This window comes from Protopterus annectens, chromosome 6.part0 (assembly GCF_019279795.1).
Source record: "Protopterus annectens isolate FY-2018-M chromosome 6.part0, PAN1.0, whole genome shotgun sequence".
Taxonomy (NCBI): domain Eukaryota; kingdom Metazoa; phylum Chordata; order Ceratodontiformes; family Protopteridae; genus Protopterus; species Protopterus annectens.
The window spans coordinates 1,548,106,966-1,548,133,509 of NC_056737.1; the positions used below are offsets into that span (position 1 = coordinate 1,548,106,966).

General features: G+C 37.4%; 1 protein-coding gene across 1 annotated transcript in view; it reads left to right on the forward strand.

The window, feature by feature from the left end:
- Positions 1-26,544, forward strand: part of LOC122804000 (extended synaptotagmin-3-like) — a 1,677,117-nt gene that overhangs the window by 1,619,950 nt on the left and 30,623 nt on the right. Inside the window, exon 19 of the mRNA XM_044073681.1 lies at positions 22,396-22,445. Within this exon, the coding sequence (XP_043929616.1) occupies positions 22,396-22,445 (50 nt within the window). The remainder of the gene's footprint in view (positions 1-22,395; positions 22,446-26,544) is intronic.

The following is a 26,544-nucleotide window of genomic DNA, read 5'->3' on the forward strand; positions in this document are numbered from 1 at the left end:
ATCCAAGGGCACGTGACAAGAGACTAAACAAAACATAGTACAAAAACTGAGGAAACTGGAAGTTCTTGTTTATGGATATGCATAGCAAGATACAAGCAGTAAACATGTTTTTAGTCCCTTTAGTTTTATATACAGCTCAGGCATATTTTTATCAACCAGAGGAGAAGTTGTGGATAGTAATTAATGTAGTTGGAGGATTTTAGGAGAAGTTGTGGATAGTAATTAATGTAGTTGGAGGATTTTATCTTGGAGAAGAGGAGGTTATGAATCAGGTGGGATAAGCTGATCCTGTCAGTAGAACAAGGAGAATTAGGATTACCTGATTTGATGAGATATTTTAGAGCTACACAGTTACGTTTCTTGTACATAACACAAGTCTGTAATTTAAAGTGGAAAGGAATGATGATGAAGGGATAATTCATGAAACAAGGAAATAATATGAATTTGGACACAGATCCTTAAGAAGAATAACAGTCATACAGAATATCAAATTCATAAAGTAGCAGAAAGTATCCTAACAACTAAGCCAACATGGGAATGGAGAAAGGAGATTCTGCTGATACAGATGACTGCAATTAAGGAAATAGATACTAGGCAAGAGGGGGCTGAAATTTATTGGCAAAATCTGGCAAAGGAACCAAGGTACTGGGAGCAAATAACTAAAGAGGGAAGGATGATAGAATGGAAAGGCGTCAAGAATTTATTTGGACTGGAGGTTAGAGATTGCTTTTCCTATCAAGGATTGATATCAGAGTATAGGCAAAGAGAAAGAAATAGGGGTGTCCTAAATAAAAGAAAAAACACTGGTAGCGTTTTTAGTAGAATCTAGAACAGAAGCTGCCATTAAAAAAGAAATAATTAGTAGAGCATATAAAATATTGCATGATAAACATAAAAATCAATTAGAGGAGGTTAGAAAGGATTGGGAACAGAGATTGGATAAGCAATTCACAAAGAAATAATGGGGATATATATATATATATATATATATATATATGTTTCCCAAATATGCAACAAAATCTAGAAGGTTTAGGATTTTTGTTTGGAAATGTTAACATAGATATTTTATACCTCAAGTGGATTCCAGAGAATTTTTCCTCAGGTAATCAGAAAATGTTGGAGGTTTGATGGGGAAGAAAGAGTTAATTGGACACATTTTCTGGGAGTGCAGTGAATTGCCGGACTTTAAGGATTTCTTGCGGGATGCCCTGTCAGAAATGCTTGGTGGGCAGATTGTTATGATGAAGTAGATGATTTTTCTGAGCTATGATACAGAATCGGAATTTCCTAGACATGGTAAGGCCTTGCTGTGTCTAATTATGATGACTGACAAAAAAGCAATTACTAGAAAATGGAAATCAAAATCTAAGCCAACTATACTAGAAGTAGTGAATATAGTAACAGAGATAAAGCAACTGGAATTGAGATCTTTAGAAAAGGGTAGGAGCAAACTACATAGGAAAAATGGGAATTTTGGGAACAATACATAATGGGGAGGAATGAGGTTTAAAAGAAGGCAGGACTTAAAATGAGCTGTGTAATGTTTGACTGAAAATGACTGGGCAGATTATAAGTGATGTATAATGTTTTGAACTGGGAGTGTATCAGTATGGTTTGTGATTTAAAATGCTTGCAACTAGGATTGTAGTGTTGTGGTTTTATTTTCATTTATATAACTGTATGATTGCCTGTGTCACAAGTAATGGTTTAATAAAGATGATTCTTGTTTTTTTTTAAAAAAGGGCAGGAACTGAATAATTTATGTAATGTTGCTTAGGTAATATTTGTAAACGTGAACTTGTTAATACAGTTTGATTACTTTTATATAAATGTGAATTTGCCTATGTCACAAATGATAATTCAATAATGGTGTTAAAAAAAGGATGCATGTGTGTCATTATAAGTACATAGTTTCATTTTTTTGTGTGTGTGAAAGGCAAGCCCCCAACACTCATACGCAGTGTTCCACTGCTTGTGTCATAAATTTTATTCTAATCTAAGACTACTGCATGTTGGAGACAGTGAAGTTCTTTACCACAGTAACTTTGGTTGACAAACCTGTCTCTAAGACTTGACATGGAATCCCTCAGTTTTGAATGTTGAAGACTTTGTGGGATGACTGGTGACTAAGTTAATTTTGTAGCACTACTAGTGTTTTCCTGGTGTGCTGTAGAAGTGCTGTGGTACTAAGTGCTTTAGAGACGTGTAGGAGTACCACTGGGCAAATTTTCTTTAGCAACATTTTGCCTATCATTGAATGGAAAACTTAATACAGCTGCTCCATTTACCCCTACCAATCCACAAACCACTGTTGTACAAGCACCTACAGACCCACATTCTGTCATACAATACACAGTCCCACAGGCACCCAGATATTCATGGAATACATTAATTTGACTGAAAACTCAAAATATTGAAACGCAAAATGATGAAAACTCAAAATATTGAAAATCTGTTTCATTCAAGGAGGAGAGGCAAGACCCCTGCACCTCATAGCTGCCTACTACTTATATATACCAGTTTAGAATTGCACAACTGTAGGGAAAGGACAAATTCCCATTTTCAAAATTATGGGTTTTCATAATTTTGTTTTACATTTTTTTTGTGTTTTCAGTCAAATTAATATATTCTGTTACTTGCAGACGTAACCTGATACAGCCATAACCATGCCCCTCTGTACACACACACACACACACACACACATGCATATATAGTCTCATAGTAATTACCTGCTGCCACCACAGATGTCTTTTAAGTTTTTTTAACTGTCAACCGTTTATATTCACTCATTACTGCTCTGCTTTGAAATGATGTAGTAGCTATCTTCTTTGAATCGCTCTGCCATGCTACTTCATTTCCGATTTATTGTTTCAGCTAGAACATATGGCTAATTTCCATTAGCTTTGCCCTCATAGTGCTGCATTTTCATGTGATGTTATCCTACTTACTGAAGAGAAGACTTCATACCAATGCAGTGCTGCAACAGTCTGAGTTACTCCTTCATAACACACTTTGTAGTCCTGCTAGAAAAAACATTGTGCATCACATCATGTTCTTCTGAATACCCCCCCCCCAATGTTTTTAACAGTTAGCTATATCTGATCATTATTTTCCCCACTTTGACATCAGTGTGTTAACAGTTTAACTTGCTCCTAAACTCTGGACTCATAATAACCCAGATTGTCCTTGTCTTCAGTTTTAAATATCCTTATTCTTAATGCATATTGATATTGAGTCAAAAGAGAAATCAGAAAGGAAATTCCTGTCACTGTCATTGGTAGCCCACTAGTGACATACACAGATATTTTCAAATGGACTAAAGTGGCAATGATGTATTCTCAAACTCAGACATTTCATACTTAAACTCACTAAGCATCAGGAACACAATTGTCAGAAATTTTAGAACCACCCTACACATAAGTGGTACAAATCATGATAGCCCAAGTAATAGCCAGGTTTTCTCTTTTTAAACAGAAAAAAATATGAAGTGTTTCATTGGATGAAGCAGTGCTATTCTGCTGATTTTACTGCGTCTGCCTCAGAAATGGATAGCATGACTTAAGTTCATATTGTGCATCGCTGCAGGTAAATCTGCTAACTGCATTCTATTTCTTTTTTTTTTCAAAGAAACATCTTTATTGAATTGTCATGTAAGATATAAGCAACCATGCATTTATGTAAATGAAAACAAACTATTAACATATTTTCAGTTGCAAACATTATGTATCACACATAATTTTTTAAACAGTCATCGTCAATAAGACATTACATAGATCATTCAATTCCTGCCTTCTCTTAAACCTTGTTCTTCCTCCAAAATATTATTCTGCATGTATCGTTTACACAATTCTTATTTTTTTATGAAATTTGCTATCTTTTGCTTTTTTTAAAAATTCCACTTCCAGTTCTTATACCTTTGCTATTATATTCACTACTTCTAATACAGACTTTTCCATTTTGTAGTAACTGATTTTTGGTATCCACCAGGATTAAACTCAGCAAGGTCTTACTATGTCTATGCAACTCAGATTCTGTGTCACAGCTCAAAAAATAATTTCCTTAGTTACAACAATTTGCTGATCCAGTTTTTCTGACAGAGTAGTTTGCAGGGAGTTTTTAAACTTTGCCAACTCATTACATTTTTGAAGAATATGTATATGTGTTGTATGTTTAAGAAGCATTTCCAAGGACAGCACGTGCATATAAATAGCAAGCACATGCTAGCTTCAGAGACATTTTGAGAGTGCAGCCAGAGAGTGAGCATATGTAAGAGAGAGAGTCAGTTTATAAGTTTATCTAAGTTAGTTATTATCTCATTCCTGATGTGTTTGTACATAATAAAGCTGCTTAAACAGAACCCACGAATGTTCGTCTGTTATATCCTGACCAGGCGAACAACATGGTGCCAGAACCGGGATTTCAGAGACTGCTTTTCAGAGGTACAAGGTGCAGAATTAACAGTGAAGGTAAAAATAAGAGAAACAAGAGCAAAACAAGAGCCAGAAACAAGCTAAAGGTAATGAAAACTTGCACAAATTATTATTTTATTAAAAGAGATAAAACGGAGCATTATAAGGGCACAAAATGTATTACTAAGCAAATGAATAGCACAGAAAGCAAACGAATAGCACAGAAAGCAAACGAATAGCACAGAAAGCAAACGAAAAGCATAAAAAGTTTATTATTTAAATTAAATGTTCGAGATTAAATTATTTCATAAAATAGTTAGAAAAGCTTGTAGGAGGTTCAGAGTCACCTCAGAATTGCAAAACAAGCATGTTTAGAGTAAAACGAGCACAAGAAAAGAGATTAAATGGGCAAAAAGAATACAATAAAGGGCAGAAAGGGCACATTAAGCATAGATAAAGCAAGGTGACTGCATGTTTTTTTGGCAAATTACAGTGTTTTGGCATGAACTACTATTTCACATTAACGCTCTGCATAGCATAACTAGAGTTATTCAAAGTATCACTGAGTGTGTAAAAGTGCTTACAGTTTATGCTTATTACTGTGCATTTATTCCAAAGAGTTTATTGTGCAAAGTGCAACTATTTTGTGAAGTGCAATCAAAATACAGCCATTTCGAAAAAGTTTCTTGTGCTGGGTGTGTCTGCTGGTGAAGGGCCGCCATTACAGAGTGCTTCTTGCACTGTAAAGAGTTATTTAGCAAAGTACAACCATTTTGAAAGTGTTTTGGTGTGCAATGTACTGTTTATGTGCAATTACCTCAAAATGTTTCTTACTCTGAGCTTCTTCTGCTGCCCAGTTTATTCGCACAGTGCAGTTATTTTAAATGTTTCTTACAATGATGATAAGTGAATTTTGAAGTACAATAATTTCAAGAGTATTACAGTGGCCACAAGAGACTTATTTCACAAAGTATTTTGCAGAGTTCAGTTACTCAGAGTTTTATTGTGCTATTGGGCATAGTTACAAGTACTGGCATAAATTTCTGGCATATGTATGTATGCATGTGTGTGTGTTTCTGCATACTTGGAAAAGCCTTCACTGTTGTTAATATGGCAGAGGCATTTTGCAGACCAGGTCCACTTGTATTTGATCAGAATATTGCAGAGAATTGTAGAATATTTGAGTTAAGAGGGTGATATTTTCATACAAGCAGATTACTCAGGTAAAGATGCACTCACCAGGGCATTCATTTTTCTAAATCTGGCTGAGTCAGAGGTCATTGATAAAGAGCATTCATTTTTGTGTGCTCCAACAGTGTATGAAGGAGAAGGAGAAAACGTCATATTGTTCAAGCTGAATCAAGAGAAGACCCTGAGTGTTTGAAGCGTAAATTCAGAGAACTGTGCAACCCCCAGACCAATGTTACATTAGAGAAGCATTTTTTTTACACAAGACACCAAAGGCCAGGAGAAACATTTGCAGCTTATATTACTGACTTGAGAAACAAAGCTAAAACTTGCATGTTTGATGATTTAAAAGATGAGTTAATAAGGGACAGGCTTGTGTGTGGTATTACTAGTACTGCTGTGAGCAAGATTTTGCTTCATGACAGAGATTTAACATTGAGCAAAGCCACTGAGATTTGTCAAATTCATGAAGTTACAGAAAGGCGCACAAGTATTGCTGGGTAGTGATAGCATAGTTTCAGCAGGCGCCAGAGCAAATGTAGACAGCATGCAGCATGTGGCAAGCAGAAGCAAGCCTAAGCGTATGGCAACTGCAGCCCCTGTGAGTTTCCTTGCGAAGACCCTTATTTTTCCTGCAAGTTCTAAGACTAGTTCAGTTAAAGGAGCATGCTCAGTGCAACACACGGATGAATCAACAAAACCCAAGTCAAGCTTCATTGTTGTTGTGTCTTTCGGCTTATCCCGGTTAGGGGTCGCCACAGCAGAACTCCGGTCCGCTAATGTTTGGTAGTGGATTTTTACGTGCCAAGTTACCAGCCCTGACGCACAACCTTCAATGAAGGCACACCCATTCACGCATGCCTCCACATAGAAGACGCTCTAGCTGAGAATCGAACGCGACAACGTCTTGCTATGAGATGACAACGCTACCGCAGCACCACTACTGCGGGTACCAACTGTCATAATTGTGGTGCCAACCATGAGTCTAAAAGAGAAAAGTGTTTAGCATTTGGACAGCAATGTCAGAAGTGTAAAAAATTGAATCATTTTCAAACGTTTTGCAAGTCAAGTAAACCTCACTCAGTTGCGAAGAAGGATCACTTAAAAAAAAAAAGCAAATTGATCATGTAGGCTTGCAGTTTACTTTCTACATAGATGGTGTATCAGTGACTGGTGAAAAGGTTAATACACTAGATTTATTAGTAAAGGGCGAAGTGTTTTGTACTGTCCTGCTACATGGTAAACCCAGCCAGCTGAAGGTAGACACTGGTTCAAAGTGTAATGTTATGTCAGCAGAAGCATTTGCCAAAGTAAGGGCTGTGAACAACTTAATGTGGCTAGTTGTGCGAAACTTGCTGCTTATGGAGGTGAAGAAACTCAAACTGAAGGCTCCGTAGTGCTTTCATGTTATTTGGCTGGGAACAGTTACCAATTGTTGTTTTACATAGTTCGAAGACCTGTGCAGTTATTACTGGGTCTCAGAGACAGTTTGAGAATGAATTTGCTTTCTTTCACTAAAGAAGTTCATCAAATAAGCAGTAGTCCCAGTTCTAGTTTCAGTGATGCAATCTTCTCAGAATATGCTGATGTTTTTGATGACAAGTTAGGCAAGCTTGCAGTTGTGTATTTCATGAAGTTAGCCCCAGAGGTCATTCCTGTGGTCAGGCTGGCAAGAAGAATTCCAATATCAGTGCAGAGCAGAGTTAAAGCTTAGTTGGATAAATGGTGCAACAAGTTGTAATTTGTCCAGTTACAGAACCAACTGAATGGGTGCCTATGGTAGCAACTCATAAAAAAGGCTCAGATGAAATCAGAATATCCATCAAACCAAGAGACTTGAATAAGGCAATAAACAGACCTCATCATCCTATGCAAACAGTCAAAGAAGTTGCAGTCCTGATACTGAATGCCACTGTATTTTCTGTCTTGGATGCAAAGAGTTCATTTAGGCAAGTAATGCGTGATTGCAAATCTTCACAACTGACTACATTCAGTACTCCTTTTGGAAGATATAGACTTCTCAGGATGCCATTTGGAATAAATTCTGCAAGTTAAGTCTTCCAGGGTGCAGTGGAACAGATCTTTTCAGGTTATCCCTGTACCATTATAGTAGATGATTTGCTGGTTGGAGGCAATGGTGAAGCATAGTATGACAAAAACCTCAAAGTTTTAGGCAGAGCATGTGAAATGAATTTAAAGATCAATCCTCTGAAGTGCAAGTTTAGATTACCAGAAGTCACATATGTAGGTCATTTATTTACCAGTACAGGTTTACGACCAGACCTGTCTAAGCAAACAACTATTTTTGAGATGCCAGCACCAGGTAATGTTCAAATGTTTTCTTGGTATGGTAACTATTTGGACAAGTTCATACCAGAGTTCAGTGAATTGACCGCGTCTTTAAGAGAGCTAATTTGCAAAAATGTTGTATGGTCTTGGCTAGAACAGCACCAGAGAGCTTTTGATGATCTTAAACAGAACACTGGCACTACACCTACACTAAGATACTATGATGTCAGTAGACCAGTTACTTTTTCTTATGACACTTCAAAGTTTGGTCTTGGTGCATTTATTCTTCAAGAGGACAGACCAGTAGCCTGCGCATCTAGAACTCTTACCCAAACTGAAATGCAATATGTTCAAACTGAGAAAGAACATTTGGCAAATGTTTGCATGTTCAAAATTTCATGATTATGTTTATGGTCAAGATATCTGAATTGAAACTGATCATCAATCTCTAGTTACTATCTTAAAGAAGACTATGCATTCTGCGCCAGCAAGATTGAAAAGAATGATGCTCAAATTACATAAATACAACTTCAAAATGGTCAATACAAAAGGCAAACATCTTTATCTGGCTGATACCTTATCCAGATTGCCCAAAAATACAACAGAACAATTTGATGCAGAGAATCTTGACTTTGATATCATGGAAATGCATAATTTTTCAACCACAAGACTTGAGCTGAGAGATAATACAAAGACTGAGGCAGTTTTGCAAAAGCTCAGCCACTACAGCCAGGTAGGATGGCCATCAAAGCAATCCAGTGTACCGCCTGAAATACTACCTTATTTTCCTTACAGACATGAGATGTTGATGGAAGATGACATTATTTTCAAAGGTCCTAAAGTTGTTGTTCCAGCTTCCTTACAACATGAATATATCCAGATTTTCCATCGTGGCCACCCAGGTTCAGAATCTGCGAAAACGAAGGGCAAGAGGACAAGTATTTTGGCCTTCTCCAGAGAAAGACATTGACAAAGTACTTTCATCTTGTTCAGTATGCAATAGTACTAAACCGCATCTGCAAAAAGAGCCACCTCAGCTAAGTCAAGTTCCTGAACTACCTTGGTCAACAGTAGCCACTGACATATTCAAGTGGAACAGTCAGCATTACTTAGTGTTGGTTGACTCTTATTTGAACTGATTTGAGATTGATTTGTTGCCTAACCTAATGTCCACTGCTGTTATTACCAAGCTGAAACTTCATTTGTCAGTCCATGGTAGTCCACATAAGCTTATTTCTGACAATGGTATGCAATTTACCAGTCAGTTGTTTCAGAAATTTGCAAGAGAATGGGACTTTATACATGTTGCAAGTAGTCCTGAATAGCCACAATCAAATGGTCTAGCTGAACGTGCAGTACAGAGTGCAAAGCAATTACTAGAGAAATCAAAGTGTGATAATACCGACATCTTTTTGAATTTTCTCAATCTCAGAAACATACCCCTTAGCGATATACTTAGCTCACTTGCTCAGATTTTTATCTAGGCAAACCAGAACAACCTTGCCTATCAGTTCCAGTTTGTTGAGGCCTAAAGCTAAAAACAACAGAGCAATTAAAGCCCAACTACTCAGAAAACGTTCTTTTCAAAAGTCTAGTTATGATAAAATGTGCAGATCACTTCGTCCATTGAAAAAAGAAGAGGCAGTGAGGATACAAATGGCAAAAGGTTTCAACCAGATTAGTTAAGTAACAGGTTTATGAACCGAGCCGCGATCCTATTTTGTGGAATCTGAGGGTGTAGAGTACAGGATAAATTGCAGACATCATCTTCCTGTATCAGAACCGATATCGCAGCATTGTTCCTGTGATACAGACTCTAGATCTCAGAGCAGTCCAGACAATGTTCCTGTTCCAGGACATGTCTCAACTTCCATTACTACTTATGATGATGTTCCTGATGTCCCCAAGGTTGAACATTCAGCAGACACAGTCCCATTTGCTAGACCTAACTCTGAATTCTATGTCACACGATTTGGTCGAATCTCCAGATGTAGTGTGAAATACACAGCAACCTGGACATAGTTATCTGTATGTACCTAGTTCTATATAACTGCATGTCTAAGAACTATCTTGTATTTATTGCATGTCAGTAAATGTCGGCAAGGCTCTAAGGTCAACAGAGACCACGCTGAAGACCTGAAAGTTGACTGGAGGAAAAGGTACAACAGTTCAAGGAATTACTCATGGCTCTAGAACCCCAAGAAGAGGAGGAAATAGGTGGAGCTGAAGAAGAATGGCAGTGCCTAAAAACAGCATGCGTTAGGACTACAGAAAAGATATGTGCCCGAGCCAGGTATGGAAATAAAGGTACACAAGGAAAGCTGGTGGTGGAATGCAGAAGTCCAGGAAGTCATCAAAAGAAAGGAGGAGTGTAGGAAGAAGTGGGAGACAGAAAAGACTGACCAGGCTAGGAAGGAATACTGGTTGGCTGACAAAGAAGCTAAGAAAGAAGTTGTAATAGCAAAGAATAGGGTATCGGAGGCACTGTACCAGCTTCTGGAAAGTGACTCAGTAAGGGGCACAAAGAAACTATATCAGATTGCAAGGCAAAGACAGAAAGATAAAGAAGATAGTCAGACACCCTTCATAAGGGATGCCAGCAACAACCTGCTCAGCAGCCCAGAGGACATCAAAGGCAGATGGAAGGAGTATTTCCAGCAGCTTCTGAATGAAGAAAACCCCACAGAAGCTGTACTGCCACAGAAACCGCCTATAATGAGAGAAGAAGAGGAGCCCACCCTAGAAGAAGTAAGAACAGTACAAAGGAAGATGAAGTCAGGGAAAGCAGCAGGCTTAGATGAGGTCACAGCAAATATGATAAAGATACTGGGTGAGGTAGGTGAGAAATGGCTCCTGAGGGTACTAATAGCAGTGTGAAGAGAAAGTATCCCAGGATGACTGGAGAATAAGCATACTCATGCCAGTGTACAAGAACAAAGGGGACATCCACAACTGTGGGCAGTACAGAGGTATCAAACCCCTATCACATTGCATGAAAGTTCTGGAGAGGGTGATTGATAAACGGATTTGCAGAGTAGTAGAATGTAAGATGGGAGATGAGCAGTTTGGATTCAAATCAGGATGCAGCACAACTGACCCGATGTTTGCATTGAGACAGATACTTGAGAAGAAGCTAGAAATGAGGAGAGAGTCCCACTGGGTATTCCTAGACTTGGAGAAAGCATATGACAAGGTCCCAAAAAAGCTGCTCTGGGCAGTACTGCGGTGGTTTGAAGTCCCAGAAACATGGCTATGTACGAGGACCCAATGACTCAAGTACGAACAGTGTTCTGCCTCACAGAGGGGTTCCCAGTGGGTGTGGGTGTACATCAGGGTTCAGCTCTGAGCCCACTGCTGTTCATACTGGTGATGGACTACATTAGCAAACAGGTTGGAGGGGATGGATCAACAAAGCTGCTGTATGCAGACGATGTGGCAGTACAGGCAGACTCTGAGCTAGAACTTCAGCAAAGGATAGGAGAATGGAAAGCAAATTTGAAGGCACATGGGATGAAACTAAGCACAGATAAGACAGTGGTCATGGCAGCAAATTGGGGAAATCGGAAGAAGCTGAGAATAGAGATAGAAGGGAAAATAGTGGAACAGGTAAACAGTTTCAAGTATCTGGGAGGAATAGTTGAGGAGAAGAGTAGTCTGAATGAAGAGGTCAAAGCTAGAATCAGAGGGGCTGCAGCCAACTGGCATATAGAGTATCAGGTGTGTAGTCTATGACAGAAGAATGCCAAAGAAGCTGAAAAGTAAGGTATACAAGACAGTGGTGCGACCAGTACTACTGTATGGTACAGAAACCTGGGCAGTAAAGGCAGAACAGTTGAAGAAGCTAGAGGCGGTGGAAATGAAGTGCCTGAGAAAGGTGACAGGGATGTACTGAGAGACAAATGAAGAAATGAGGACATAATAGCAGAAGCCAAAGTAGCTCCAGTTGCAGAAAAGATCAAAGAGAACAGATTACGGTGGTTTTGGCACATGTGTAGAAAAGCAGAAGACAATCTGGTGAAGAAGATTGGGACAGACAGGAAGAAGGTAAGAGGAAGCAAGGACATCCAACAAAGTGGTGGATGGATTGTGTGAAAGAAGATCTGCGACAGTCAGGCATGAGTGTTGAAGAAGGCAGGAGTGTGGCACTAAATCGAGAAAGTTGGTGACACGTAACACGATACCCCAACCCCATGTAGAAAAATGGGAAAAAGGGGGCTGATAATGACGAATTAATGTCGTCAATGAAGTACGATTCATTTCTCAAAGAGGGAGAATGTAGAATATGCATGTGTGTTGTACCTTTAAGAAGCATTTCCAAGAACAGCACATGCATATAAATAGCAAGCATGTGCTAACTTCAGTGCCATTTTGAGAGTGCAGCCAAAGAGTGAGCATTTATATGAGAGAGAGAGAGGGTCAGTTTGTTTATAAGTTTATCTAAGTTAAAGTTATTGCCTCATTCCTGATGTTTGTACATAACAAAGCAGCTTGAACAGATCCCACAAATGTTCTTCTCTTACATCCTGATCACGCGATCAACAACTTCCAAAAAATATGTTTCCAATTGCCTCTTTCTCCCCCATCATACCTCCAACATTTGTAATCTACCAAAAGAAAAATTCTTTGGAGTCTGTTTGGGATCTAAAAATACCTAAGCAAATACTTGCAAACAAAAATCCTAAGTCGTCCAGACTTTGTTACATATTTGGGAGCCAGTCATATATCCTCCCATTCTTTCTTTGTGAATTGCTTATTTATTCTCTCTTCCCAGTCCTTTCTAACCTACTCAGATTGATTCCTGTAGTTATCATGCAATATTTTATATGCCCTATTAATTATCCCTTTTAGCAGCAGCTTCAGTTCTAGATTGTACTATAAACTCTACTAGTGCTGATCTTTCACTTAGGATCTCCCTATTCCTTTCTCTTTCCCTATACCCTGATATCAGTTGTCAATAGGGAAGACAATCTCTAATCTGCAGTCCAGATGTACTCTTGGCCTCTTCCCATTCTGTTAGCTTTTTCTCTCTAATTATTTGCTTCTAAACTTCTAATACTTTGGTTCCTTTGCCAGTTTTCTCCATTAAATTCCAACCCCCTCTTGCCTATTCTCTGTACCCCTAATTGCAGTCATCCCTATCATCAGAATTGCCTTCCTCCATTCCTGTGTTAGCTTAGTTCTTATAATACCTTCTGCTAATTTATGACTATAATCTGTCTGGTTATTGTTATTCATACAAAATACCAGTCTTTCCGTATTTCTTGAGCTCCCGCAACCCATCAGCATTCCTTTCCACTTTGAATTATAGCTTTCTGCTTGTGCTATGTATAAGAGCGGTAACTGTGCAGCACTGAAATACCAGTTCACATCAGGTAATTCCATACCACCTTGTTCTATTGGAATGATCAACTTGTCCCACTTGACTCTTGCCTTCTTCCCCTCCCAGATAAAATTCTTCAACTCTTTATTAATTGCTGTACATAACTTCTCCTCTGTTTCATAAAACTATGCTTGACGTGTGTATAAAACTAAAGGAACTGAAAGCATTTTCACTAATTTGTATCTTGCTATCCATATCCATAAAACAGAGCTTTGAATTTCTCAGTTTTTGTATTATCTTTTTGTTTGGTCTCTTCCCACATATCCTTTGCTGCCATAACAGAATCCTAAGTACTTAATTTTATCATTCCCTCCGTAAGTATGGGTATTGCTGAATCAATTTGTGTGGGTACATAGTTTACAGCTATTGCCATTGTTTTATCTTCATTAATTGTGTATCCCGAAAAGACTTGAAACTGTCTCAGAATGTTCCACAACACTGAAATGTTCTTATCAGGTATAAAATAATACTAACTGCAATAAAAACCATTTTTTCTTGAGTGCCATATCAATTATATCCTTGAATTTCTGAGTCCCTCATTTTCTTTGCCAGTAGTTCTAAATATAATGCAAATAATAAATGGAAAGAGGACACCCCTGCCTGGTTCCTCTGTTCAAACAGAACTTATCAGAGAGGAACTCCCCCACTTCAAGTTTTGCCTCTGATCCCATTTGCATCCTTCTAAGTAACCTTATTATTGTGTCAGTGCCCTACTCATAAAATCCCAGCTTACTCTATCGGATGCTTTCTCTGCATCAAGACGCACCACCAACAGTGGTATTTTCTTACATTCTACTTCCCTCTGGATCATCATTGTTCTCTTAATGTTGTCAAATGTTTACCTCCCCTCCACAAAAAAACACATTGATCCATGTCTTATCAATTTTGGCATCACCTTTGCCATTCTTTCAGCCATTAGAGAAATAAGCACTTTATAATCATTGTTTAGAATCAAAATGGGCCTAAATGAAGCTGGATCTCATAGGTCTTTATCATCTTTGGGTATTACAGCCATCACAGCTTTCTTCCAGGATGTCTGTGTTTCTCCTCCTCTTAAAATACTGGTGTATAAAGCATTCCAGATCTTCATCCCTGTCTTGTCTCCTAGCTTCCAAACTTCTACAGGAATACTATGTTTCTCACATCTTTCCTGTGGATTGGTTATACGTTACCTTTTTTTTTTTATCTAATCTACTCCTATCCTAATTATAAATAATTGAGCCTCATCTACCTTTAACCTTGACTTATTTAATCCTTCCATAAACATTTTAGTTTGTACTTTTCTTTTTTTTCTGCATTTTGCTTTATACAGATTTTCGTAAAATTTCCAAAATATTTCTAGCACCTCTACATGATGTCTGGTTATTTTCCTTGTAGGTTCCCCTAAGCTTGGCAAGAAGCCTTTCTGCTTTCTGTTGCCTGAGCTGTTGCACTAAAAGCTTTTGTGCTCTGGAGTTATCAAAAAATCAGTTGCTTAACAGCAGTCTTTCTAAACTCATGCATATTATCCAGGTAGTCCCTTATTTTCTCTTTAGCACTCAGCAATTGCACCTCTTCTTGTTCTGTGAGATTCCTCCCATTTTGCAGTACTTCAGCCTTTATCTCTCTAAATAATTATTGTTACTTCTTAACCATATTTCTTTCTTTTATGGCTACCCTATTTTTAAACTCTAGTTTAATTTTATCCCACTTCCTAGCTATATTTTCTGAATTTTTTATCATCTTCCCTAATAACTCCACTACCCATTTCTTAAATTCATAACCGTTTAAAAGATAAGTGGAGAAGTGAAAGTGTTTTAATTTTTATTTCATTACCTTACATTTTTATTTTAGCTATTATTGGAGCATAATCTGATATAGTTATTACATGCGTATCAAAACTTCAATTAAATGTGCTTATTATTGTGAAATATCATTTCTGTCTAGCCTACAAAGTTTTTGTACCTTGGGGAAAATATGTAAATTCTCTACATGTTTCTACTTCTAAATTCATACCTTTATAAATTTCTTCAAAATTCTACCCTGTTGTATTTTACCTTCTAGCCCCCCAGATACAGCCTCACTGTTGCAAATTAAATTCCAGTCCCCACCTGTAAAGAATATTCCTTGCTGAAAGCTGATTTCCCCCACAGTTATTTTTAGATCCACTGTAGTAGTTTTAGGTGGAATATAAATGCATGTCCGTGTGATCATCCTCCCTTGCCAATAGCCCCTTACTACTACAAATCTACCAGTATTTGTTTTTCTCTTCTATCACTGTTGGATTTCCTCTAGCAGTTAATATAAATACTCCCCTTTTCCTTTGTCCTGGATATTCTACTGAATAACTATCCTGAAATCCTTTCTTTATCAAATTCACATGCTCAGTTTCAAATGTGCCTCCTGTAGCGTAGTTATTTGCATTCTACACTTCTTAATATAGTTCACTACTCTTTCTTTTTTGCATATACCTGTGAGACCTTTAATGTTCAGAGATGATGTGGAAAGTGTTGCAATTATGCTAAGAAGTTGTTATTCCTACCTGTTATGTATAACGGCTTTCTTTTAAATGTCTAGTTTCAGTTTTTGTGTTATATGCATAATGTTTGGCAGATCTTTTTTATACAGTTTCTTGTCATATCAATTTGAACCTATGTCACGTCTCACAAAACTTTTTGTTTTAATGAAAAAAAAAAAAAGCAAAAGGGCAAACACAACCCCAAAACCTATTAATTTAATACAAACACACAAAACTATGTACATCTTCAAAAAAAAAAAAAGTTTAACACTCCTAATGGAAACATTCACCACAGATTGACAGTTACACTCACGGGCTTCAATTGACCTACAATAAAGGTAGCGATACTAAGACACATGGTGCTTTTACTTACACCAAGTGCTGTTTGTATCTTATTTTTATTCCTCTCCCAGATGTAGAGAACACTTTGTTTTCAGAAAACATTATTTCTTAGCCTTTGAAAGGAAGAAGTGTAATATCTGCACACCCATGAGGCCACCTTCTAAACCAAAGAAATAATTGGTAAAACTCACAAAAGCCCATTACCACCTCTGTATGCACAATGTCATACCCATGTATGTTGAGGTTGTTGGATCTCAATATGTATATGTTGAATGCAGGCAAGACTCTGGTCCTGAGAGTAATTCTATTATTTCCCAGAATGATACCCTGATTTAAAGAAAAGATCACTAACTAAGTATGTGTCAGCTTGGGATGAGATAAATGACGGGCCTAATTGCTTCATAAGAGATGGTCTGTACTTTTTGTATTCTGGCTTCTGCAACCCAAGGAAGCATCAGTTTTTGTCAGAGACACTTTTATTTCCAGAAAGATTCCTGACAACCCTCAAATAGAGCATTCTGAAGTCTGAATTCCTCTAAACAAGATAAGGTACCACTTCATAGCTTGCTGTAAATCACCTTCCATGCCCTCTGATGACCTTCCATAGTTTCTAAATGTGTTAGCTGAATTTGCCCACAAATCACAATAATTTTGTGATGGAGTTTGTTATCCAGCTATTAATTGAAAGACTTAGACTTCTAATAGTAAGCATGCCCGATGGCTTCCTGACCTAATAAATGCAGACTCCCTGGAATCATCTTAACATAGTCCCCTTCTGCACCTCACCTATTGTAGTTACAAAGCTTCAGTTTCCTCTCCCAAAACCTTAAAAATATCCTTCTTGAACACTTCTGAGTTAAAGGAGATTAAAAATGTAAATCTCTCAGAACTCCATCCTGAGCTTTCAAAATTCCTTTGCAGTACATCCGCTCGTCCACACACACACACGTCAGCAGCCGCAGCAACAACATGTGTATTACTAGCATTTACTAAGATATATAGTTAAAACAGTCCCTAATAGGAACTAATAAAATTGAAAATGTAAAAATAAACCACTTTGGAACTCTATAATAAAGGAGAAAAAAGAGTAAATGTCTTCAACAGATGTCAGGCTGCCCACTTAAATGACTCAAGAAACTCAGTAAAGGACTGAAACTCACTATTTGGAAGGGCAAAGCAAAACAACTAAAAATAGCAACAGGAATCAAGGATAATTTACAGATATTTTTTCAACTGCATCAGGACACTAAGAAACAGTGCTCAACAATGCTGTTAGCTCCTCTACAGTACCAATATCTTGGCAAATATAGCACTGATTTCACACTAACTACAGTCATAGAAATTCCACAGTGTCCCAGTCCTTCCAAAGATGTATCAAGTTATAACCACCCTCTTCAAAGACAGGAATACCATATCTATGGCCTACAATAATCCTGGATGTTTAATCAGCTAGTGTTGAAAACACCCTATTAGAGCCTCTCTAAACGTTTTAAACCTAAGTCCTCACCATTGGGTACATTCCTGATACATGGAAATGGCCATTTTAATACCCTTATCCAAATGTGGCCCTACGTATGACCTTGATAAATACAGAAAATTACCTAACTAGTCTGATTTGCAAAACCACGGGACACATCATATTCAAATTTATAAATGTACCTAGCAGTCTTATTCTGGAACCTCACCAATTTGACTTCATCGAGGGTAGGCCATGCCTAATCAACCAAGTAAACTTCTTTGAATAGGTCACAGAAGCTGTGGATAGCAGCCATGGTGTTCACACAGCATGCCTCAATTTGACTAAAACCATAAGTAGAATTTCTCATGATGGTATTTTTAATAGCCTCAAATACCCAAGTGTAAAAAATGTTGTATCGTGAGGTGGGTAGCAAACTGGTTGCCCAAAGGAGTGCATACAGTTAAAGTAGCTGGCACCACCATAGGAAATGAAATCATAACAAGTGGTGTCCCTCAGGTCTTTCCACTGGAATCCTTGCCATTCAGTACCTCTGTCTCTCTGACCTTCAAACCAGTAACCCCATCCTATAGCTAAATTAATTTTGCTGATGATTCCAAATTTCCAAATGATATCTTCCTTCCATTACCACTTCACTGAAGCTTAATCTAGAATTTGCAGGTAAGTAGTGTAAAGAAAAATGGACTTAAACTAAATGCTAAAAAATGCAGTATTGTTAAGTTTAATATTGGAAGACTATCCTGTTCCCTGCATCATAGAAGGCGGTGTCCCTCTCCAGATTGCTTCGGTGTTCAGAGATCTTGGTACCCTTCATTGACAGTTTCCTGTCCTGTGACCATGTTGGTGCAACAGTAGACAGACAGCCCCTTTATATGGCTGAACAAATATCTTAAGTCACCTTTTATACTTCAAAAGAAGTTATCTTACAGAGTTCCAAGATGCCTGCACATTGATCAACAGCTTCATTTCAACTCTTCCATTGTGAAAAAAAAAAGAAACTGAGAAATTAGAGCTAGTAATTCTGTCAGCTTCTGTAAAATTCAGTTACTGGCTGGTAAGTGCACTTTCTGGATGCACGCACATAAGAAATTTGATGGAGAACCTGAAAGAAAATCAACTAGAAAAGGTAAAGAGGAAACACTGACTGGAAAGAATCCTGCAGCTGTTCAGCAAAAAAGCAGTTCAGGTTTCAGCGTTGGTATAAAAGATGTCTTCCAGTTATTTAGAGGAAAAAATAAATCAATAATACTCAAAAACGATTAAAATAGATGAAGCATATAAGGAGTGTATCGACTCAATTAACAATAGGCTGGAAAAAATTAAAAAGCTTTAAGTAGCTGTTCAGATAAATTGATAAATCTGCAAAAAAATCAGATGGTGAAATGAAGAAAAGGCTGGCTGAGTTACGAGGCTTCTCAGGAAAAGCTTTTTCAAAAAATGGAAACTTTAGAAGACAGAGCATGCAGAGAAAACCTGAGATTTTCTGCTGTACTAGAGAAACTTGAAGGAACAGTCTGTATTAATTTTATGAAACCACAAAAAAGCAACTGGACTAGTATTCCATAGCAGGATTTGTTAATTGAAAGGGCACCCAGAGTGTATGTTCCAACCTGACCACGAGAAAGCAGTCAAGACCCGCATTGTTAAGGATCCATTATAGCAGCAGAAAAGAGTTGATCATGACAGAAGGGAAATTATTAAAAACTGGAGACAGCAAAGTGTTTGTGAAAAATGATTACTCACTTTACAGCAGGCAGATGAGGAGCAAATTTATCCCAGTAATCAATCAATCAATGAATGACAGGAGGCAGGGGTGATATTCAGCTGTTGTATCCACCTATCTTCAGAATGTACTTCTCAACTGTCCAGATTTTCGCAAAATGTCCAGATTTATCACTGTTGGTCTGTTCATCATAAAAGTTGTGGTTTTCTGACAAATCACAGAGGATTGCAGTCACTACATAATTACATACATTTGAGTTTCAGACTTCATATCCTTCAGAAAGTGCACAATTCCTGTTGTTCTAGACCTTTCTAACTTTAGAAGAGCAATATTTAAAATTCTCTCTTGTTTCAGGGCCTTTGTCCCCCCCATTATTTTAGGGGTTTTGTCCAGCTTTTATGCACTGACAGGTTGAGAGGTATGCTTCTGAATATTTTTTCCCAGTGACTGCAAGTAGGAGTACAAAGTATAGGCAAGAGAAAGCTAGAATTTACTGGAGAAAACTGGCAAAGGAACCAAGGTATTGTGACCAAATTACTAGAGAGGGAAAGGTAATAGTATAAGATGAGGCCAAGAAGATATTTGGATTGCAAGCTACTGCCTTCCCTACCTAGGATTGCTATAAGAGTATAGGCAAAGAGAAATGAATAGGGGAATTCTAAGTGAAGGGCCTTTTCTTGTAGTGTTTTTAGTTGAGCCAAGAACAGAAGCTACTGTTAAAAAAGGGATAATTTGTAGGGTATTTAAGATATTGTAAAATAACTGTAAGAATCAATCAGAGGAGGATAGAAAAGATTGGGAAGAGAGACTTCATAAGCAACTTACAAGGGAACAGTGGAAGGGCATATATATGACTCCCAAGTATACAACAAAGTCCAGAATGTTTAGGATTTTGGGAGTGTTTGCACAGGTATTTTTATACTCCAAGCAGACTTCAAAGAGTTTTTCCTCAGGTAGGTGGCACATGGAGGTGTGATGGGGTAAAAAGAGGTAACTTGGAACATATATTTTGTGAGTATAATGAGTTGGCAGATTTTAAAAAATTCCCTACAGAGTACTCCACCTGAAATATTGGGTGAGTAAACAAATGTAACTAATGAAATTGTTCTCTTGAGCTGGGACACAGGATCTGAATTGTTTAGACATAGTAAGGCCTTGTTGAGTTTAATTCTGGTGGCTGCCAAACAAGCAATTACTAGAAAAAGGAAATTGAAGTCTAAACCAACTCTGAAGTATTGAACATTTTAACAGAGTTAAAAGAACTGGAAGTATGGTCTTTAGTGAATGGAAAGAGCAGATTACATAGAAATAAATGGAAATTTTGAGACCAATACATGTAGAATAATTTTCATGAGGAGTAGAGAGATTTAAGGGAAGGAAATAATTGAGCAATTTATGTAATGTTGGACTGATGGTAGTTAATAAAAAAAGAACATATATGATGTATAATTTATGTAGCTGGAAACATATTAATATGATTTATTTTCTTTTATATTAATGTATGTTATTCTGTGTCTTAAATTACAACTTTTTTAACACCGGTATTAATTTATCATCCTTTATCAGAGTAATTATTGAATACAGTGCCTCCCTTAGTGTTTATTTGTCTAAACACATCGCACAACTAAAATATCCAATGATTGTGAGGTAAAAAGATCATAGACCTGAAACAGATTTGAATCCCTATCATTATACTCTGTTTCTTATAGACTCCTTTGTGGTGATTTGTGTTTAACATTTAGGGACATGAAGGACCATGTTTTCCTTGATCTCCTACACCTTCACAAAATTAACAGCACCATGAATACTCATACTGAGGGGTTAAAATCTTAAAAATCTTCACAAAGAAATGCTAAGCAGGATATGGTGGTGTGATGATTCATCTCCCATTGTATACTCCATTTGTATAATAAACTGCCTCTATATATATATATATATATATATATATATATATATATATATTAAACATAATGGTTTAGTAACAAAATCTTGCAAAAAACTTGTGCTAGTGATTACTTACCCAGCTATAAATGTCGTAAAATCCGAACAAAAAAGGGTAATTTAAGAAAGTCGGCAACTCTGGAATATTGATTTCATGGAAACTACCTGGACGTCTGGTTTTGTCCTACTAATGTTTTGCAGGGGGGGACACCCCCACACCCTCGCTACTTATATATGCAAACTCTGAGATCTCACTACAGTGAGGGAAAGGGTAAATTTCCTGATCCCCACTATAGTGCGATCACCAATCAAAATGATGAATCCACAACAGTGAATGCTAGTGTGCATTTGCTGTTGTGGATTCAAACATTTAAAAATCGATGTTACGACACCTTGGAAGCGTGATAGTCAACCTTCCAAGTTTGTGTGACTGTCTTCTGACATTTTGATGGCAAACCAAACATAATATATATGTGAACATGATTTATAGGTTATATCAAGAAGCTATCAAAATTTGACTTGAGATTGCATGCTCAACAGAAATTATTTCCTGTTTCAGGCTACAGATAGTAATAAAAAGATTAGCTGGATCTTACGGGAATACAAGTATCACAATAGACTTTGGTGAATGAAAGTGGAAGAGAGGAGCAAAGGAGGATAAACCAGAAGGAGCATAAATTATGAGAAAAGATAGAATGGGGGCTATGGATAAAGGTAACATAGTTGGGGGGGACTGTAACAATAAAGAAGGGGTAATGTAAGTAGTAGTTCTAAAAGTATAGTATAGTAATAAGACAATTTGGGCAAGCCAGACCTGGCTCAAACTTCAGGGCTGGCTTTATTCACTTGACAGATACATTTTGGCAAAGCCAGTCAAGTGTAAATTAAGCATTTTATTTTGTCAACCCAGTTCATGCAGTGTTAAAGATGTAAATGCAATGCATATTTCTGCATAGTAACTTATAACCTAGGCTTGGCTGTTGTTTTCACTTGGCTTAGTTCTTTCTTGACTGCCAATAAACCATTCTTGGCTTGTCTAACCTGTAACCCAGCTGGGAATTGACTTTTTAAAATTTTTTTTATTGATTTTTTTTCTTTCGAGTGCTTTCATATTAACTGCATTTTTAATGTCATCATGTCTTGTTTCAGGTTCTGATTGATCTGTCAACTGATAATCTAACCAATGGCTTTACACAGTGGTAAGTCTGCCATCTTTTCTGGATATCTCTGTTATCAGATGCAAATTTATTTTGTTGGTTTGCATATCAACATGATTTTTTTAAAAAATAGTCTGGATCTTATCCAACAAAAAGATATGGTATGTTTTTACTGAAGAGTTTTTCATGCATGGATAATTCTTTTGAGATTCAGTAATTAAAAGCATTACTTAGTGGCCCTGGTTAAAGTGAGCTTTACCATCTGCACCCCTTCACTTAATGTAATATCCTCAAAAGTCACATTCAGGGCAATGGTTCATCAACAAGTAGTTTTCAGTAAAATGTGCAATTATTCCAGCACAGAGTATAGTAATAAAAATTAGCATAAAGTGAAGCTGCAGTTAAGCATATTTTTCCCACACAGTCTGCCTGGTTCTCTTCCTGTGGATTCTTGCTAGCAACCTTTTGTATAGAAAATTGTTTGTCTTGCATCCAACAAAAGGTGGGCTTAATGTTTTTCCAGTGCATTTTTCGTGTCCACTTACTGAAACCACGAGACATTCTGTAATGTTATTCCACAATTTTCTCACCTTCTTCATGCAGAATCTTTTTTTTTTCCATTGCTGATATTCATAATGTACTCTTTACTCTTAGAGTTCTATATGTAAAATATGTTGTATTTGAGCCTAAAGTTGCAAATCCTGACCCCATTTCCAGTGAAAATGAAGCATTGTTTAAAAAAAAAAAAAAAAAAAAAAAAAAGTAAATGTAGAAGACAGAGCACAATGAGAGAACCTGAAGTTCTCTGAAATACCAGAGAAGTTGGGGGGGGGGTGTAAAAACTGTTAACTTTAGGAAGGTACAGATAAGAATAACTGGACTGGCTGAGGATTTGTTAACCCAGAGAACAGTGTCTTTGCTCCAACGTCAGCCTCCTAAAAACAGCTGAGACCCTTATTGGTTAAAATGCAGTTATACTACTATAAGGAGCTGCTTCTAACAAAGCTATGCCAAAAAGGGGAAGATGCTGACCATTGGTGATACCGGGGTGTTTGAAGAAAAGGATTTTTCACCTTATACTAAACAAAACAGGAGTATGTTTATCCTAGTCATTGACTGTTGTCATGAAGCTAGGGTGAAATTTAAACTGCTATACCCAGTGGTCTGAAAATGTATATGGAGGCAGTTCAGGCTTTGGAGGAGAGAAAGTTCCAGTCACCAGAGTTTGGTGACTGCGCCTTCTCACCGTTTGCAAGTAATTAGTAAAAGAGAGACTGTGCATGTGAAGCCCTTTCCCTTATTTCAACCAAAAATGTGTCAGGAGCAGAGAGGTCCAAAATTTAACCAGACAATAATAAGAAATTTAGATTCTAATCAGTTATTTGCACTGCAAAAAAAAGGTAGAAAAGTGGAAAAAGTCTAACAGAAGATGCTGACATTTGAACTTGAAAATTGTATGATGAGAAAGTGTTGATTATGGGAGTATTGGTAAACTTGGAAAATAATAGAACTGTGAAACATCAGCCTTATGTGCTATTTCAAACTGGTGTGGAAATTATAGAAAATTCCACTTATGCTGTTGTTGCCTGTTAAGGAAGTGAATGGAGGAAAGAAAACAGTAAGTAAAATTTTTTCAACTTTTAAAAATGTTTCTGTTAAGTACGCTTATATTATAAAATATAGTATAAAAAATGTTTGTAATGTAACGGGTAAAAGCATAAACATTGCAATACATAGTATACAGCTTAAAGCAACTAAGTTAATTGACTTGAATGCCAATAGGACAGCTCTAGCTGCTGGGGTTGGATTGAGAATGTGTATGACTTATTTACATAAATGTAAAAATTAACCATAGCATTCTCTTTTTATATAAGTTTGCAAAAGTAGACTAAAGAATATTTAGTTAGCCAAGGCTATGTTTTTTCTTAATTTCTTCATGTTAAATGGGTAGAAAATGAAACTAAAAGTAAAGACTAATTGTGAAAACTGTCTAGCATTTCTTAAATGCCTTGGTTGGGAGAAACAGATCTAGAAGCTCAGGCTTAATCAAATGATAATTGAAAAATAAACTGATGCACTCAAGATAATGAGGATGATAATGAGATATACAGTTACTGTGCTGTGTGACCTTTAGTGTCACTGAGAGAGAAAATATTTAACTCTTAGAACAACAATGAAGGCTAGTTTTATGAGAATGGAAGGTTAAAAAGGGAACAAAAAAATACAGTGCTAAAGCTTAATATCTCTCCAACAGCTTTAACTTCAGAATGTACTAAACATAATGTTATGAATGTATTTTCTTTTTCAAGGCTACATATATGCATACATACAAATGTTTCAAGCACAGGCATTAATGCTATTCTAGCTTGCCAATATACCAAAACACTTGTTCCCACATACGTATCCAGTCTTTTCTTAAAAATATCTAAACTAGTACTTGCTTTAATGTAAATTGGTAGTCTGTTCCATGCATCAGCTACTTTATCAGAGAACCAATTAGTACACTTCTCATTCCTATCTTCTACATAGGTTGTTTCATGATTTTGTAGTACTTTTTGTTAACCCCAATCATTCCCAGAGGGTAGGTGTCACTAAATGCCCTATATACCTGAATAAGATCTCTTGGATATCTGTAAGAGACACTGAACAAGTTCAGATATTTTAGTCTTTCATAATAACTTAAATTTTCACATCGATGGATACCCTTGGTATATTTCCGTCATATTCTTTCCAGTTTACTCATGCTTGTTTTCTTATAGGGTTTCCATATTGTTATGCCATACTCAAGTTTGGGTCTAATGTAACTAACAAGCAATGACTTCATTATTTTTAAAGTAACTAACAAACAATGACTTCATTATTTTTGATTTCCTAGACTTTATAAATCTTTTTATACAACCTATAGTTCTATAACTACCATTAACCAGTTGGTTGATATGATTAGAAAAACCCGTAGCTGAATCTACCCATATACCCAGGTCCTTAAATGAGTCTACAGTTTAAATCACTCAAGACTGGACTAGACAGTCAAGAGGACAAGGTAAAGACTTGCACCACACCACACTCATCACATAGTCCCTCAAAACCTACACCACCAAAACACACACATAGATACACAAAGCACCCAACTACATTCTAAGGCTCTCAATAAAAATCTGCTCAAGCAACAGGGACCTCCAAAGCAGAAATGCAAGCAACCTCCACCTCCACAACACAACCCAAATGACACACAGCCCACAAACTCAGTGTGCCACTCAGCCGCAGCCCATAAGGCATAACAACGTACCCAATACTGTAGTCATAGGTGACTCTATGTAAGGCACACTGATGTTCCAATCACCAGGCTAAACAAGGAAAAAGTTACTGGCAGCTGCTTGTCAGGTGCCAGGATCCGCCACATAACACACGCACTCTGGTCACTCCACAACAAGTACAAATATGGCTTTGTCATTGTCCATGTTGGTGTGAATGACCTGAGATGTACCTCCCTGGACTACATGAAAAGAGACGAGGAGGAGCTGTCCAGTCTTGTAGCCCAGGCAGGTATGACCCTAGCCCTGAGTAGCATCCGGCCATCACCCAGAATCATACCACAGTACAAGGACAAAATGATTGACTTCAACAATTGGCTAAGCTTCTGGTGTCATTCTAAAGGGATCCAGTATCTGTCTGCCTGAGGTGACATGATCGACAGACCACGATGCTTTGCCAGAGATTGGTCCACCTGTCGCCCTACTGGCTAAGGCTCTTGCCACCCCTATAGTGCCTTTTTTAGGCAAGGTTCAAATGACAAATTCACCACTGTAACAGGTACAATAAGCAAAATCTGAGGGTAATGCTACTCAGTGCTAGAAGTCTAACCTCAAAATGCACTCACTCAAGGCACTCCTTAAAATGGAGAACATCAACATCTGCGCAGTGACAGAGACCTGGTTCAAGACTCCAGACAACACCCCTGCATTACCAGGCTATAATTCATACCACACCTTTCGGCCAGCTAATCTGGACCGAAACACTAAAGGTGGAGGCGTGTCCATATTCAGTAAGGATATCCACACCACCAGGCTAGTTGCTCAGCATAATGCATCCGAGATTATCCAAGTGCAAATAACTCTGGGCAAGACCGCAATCCAAATTGTAG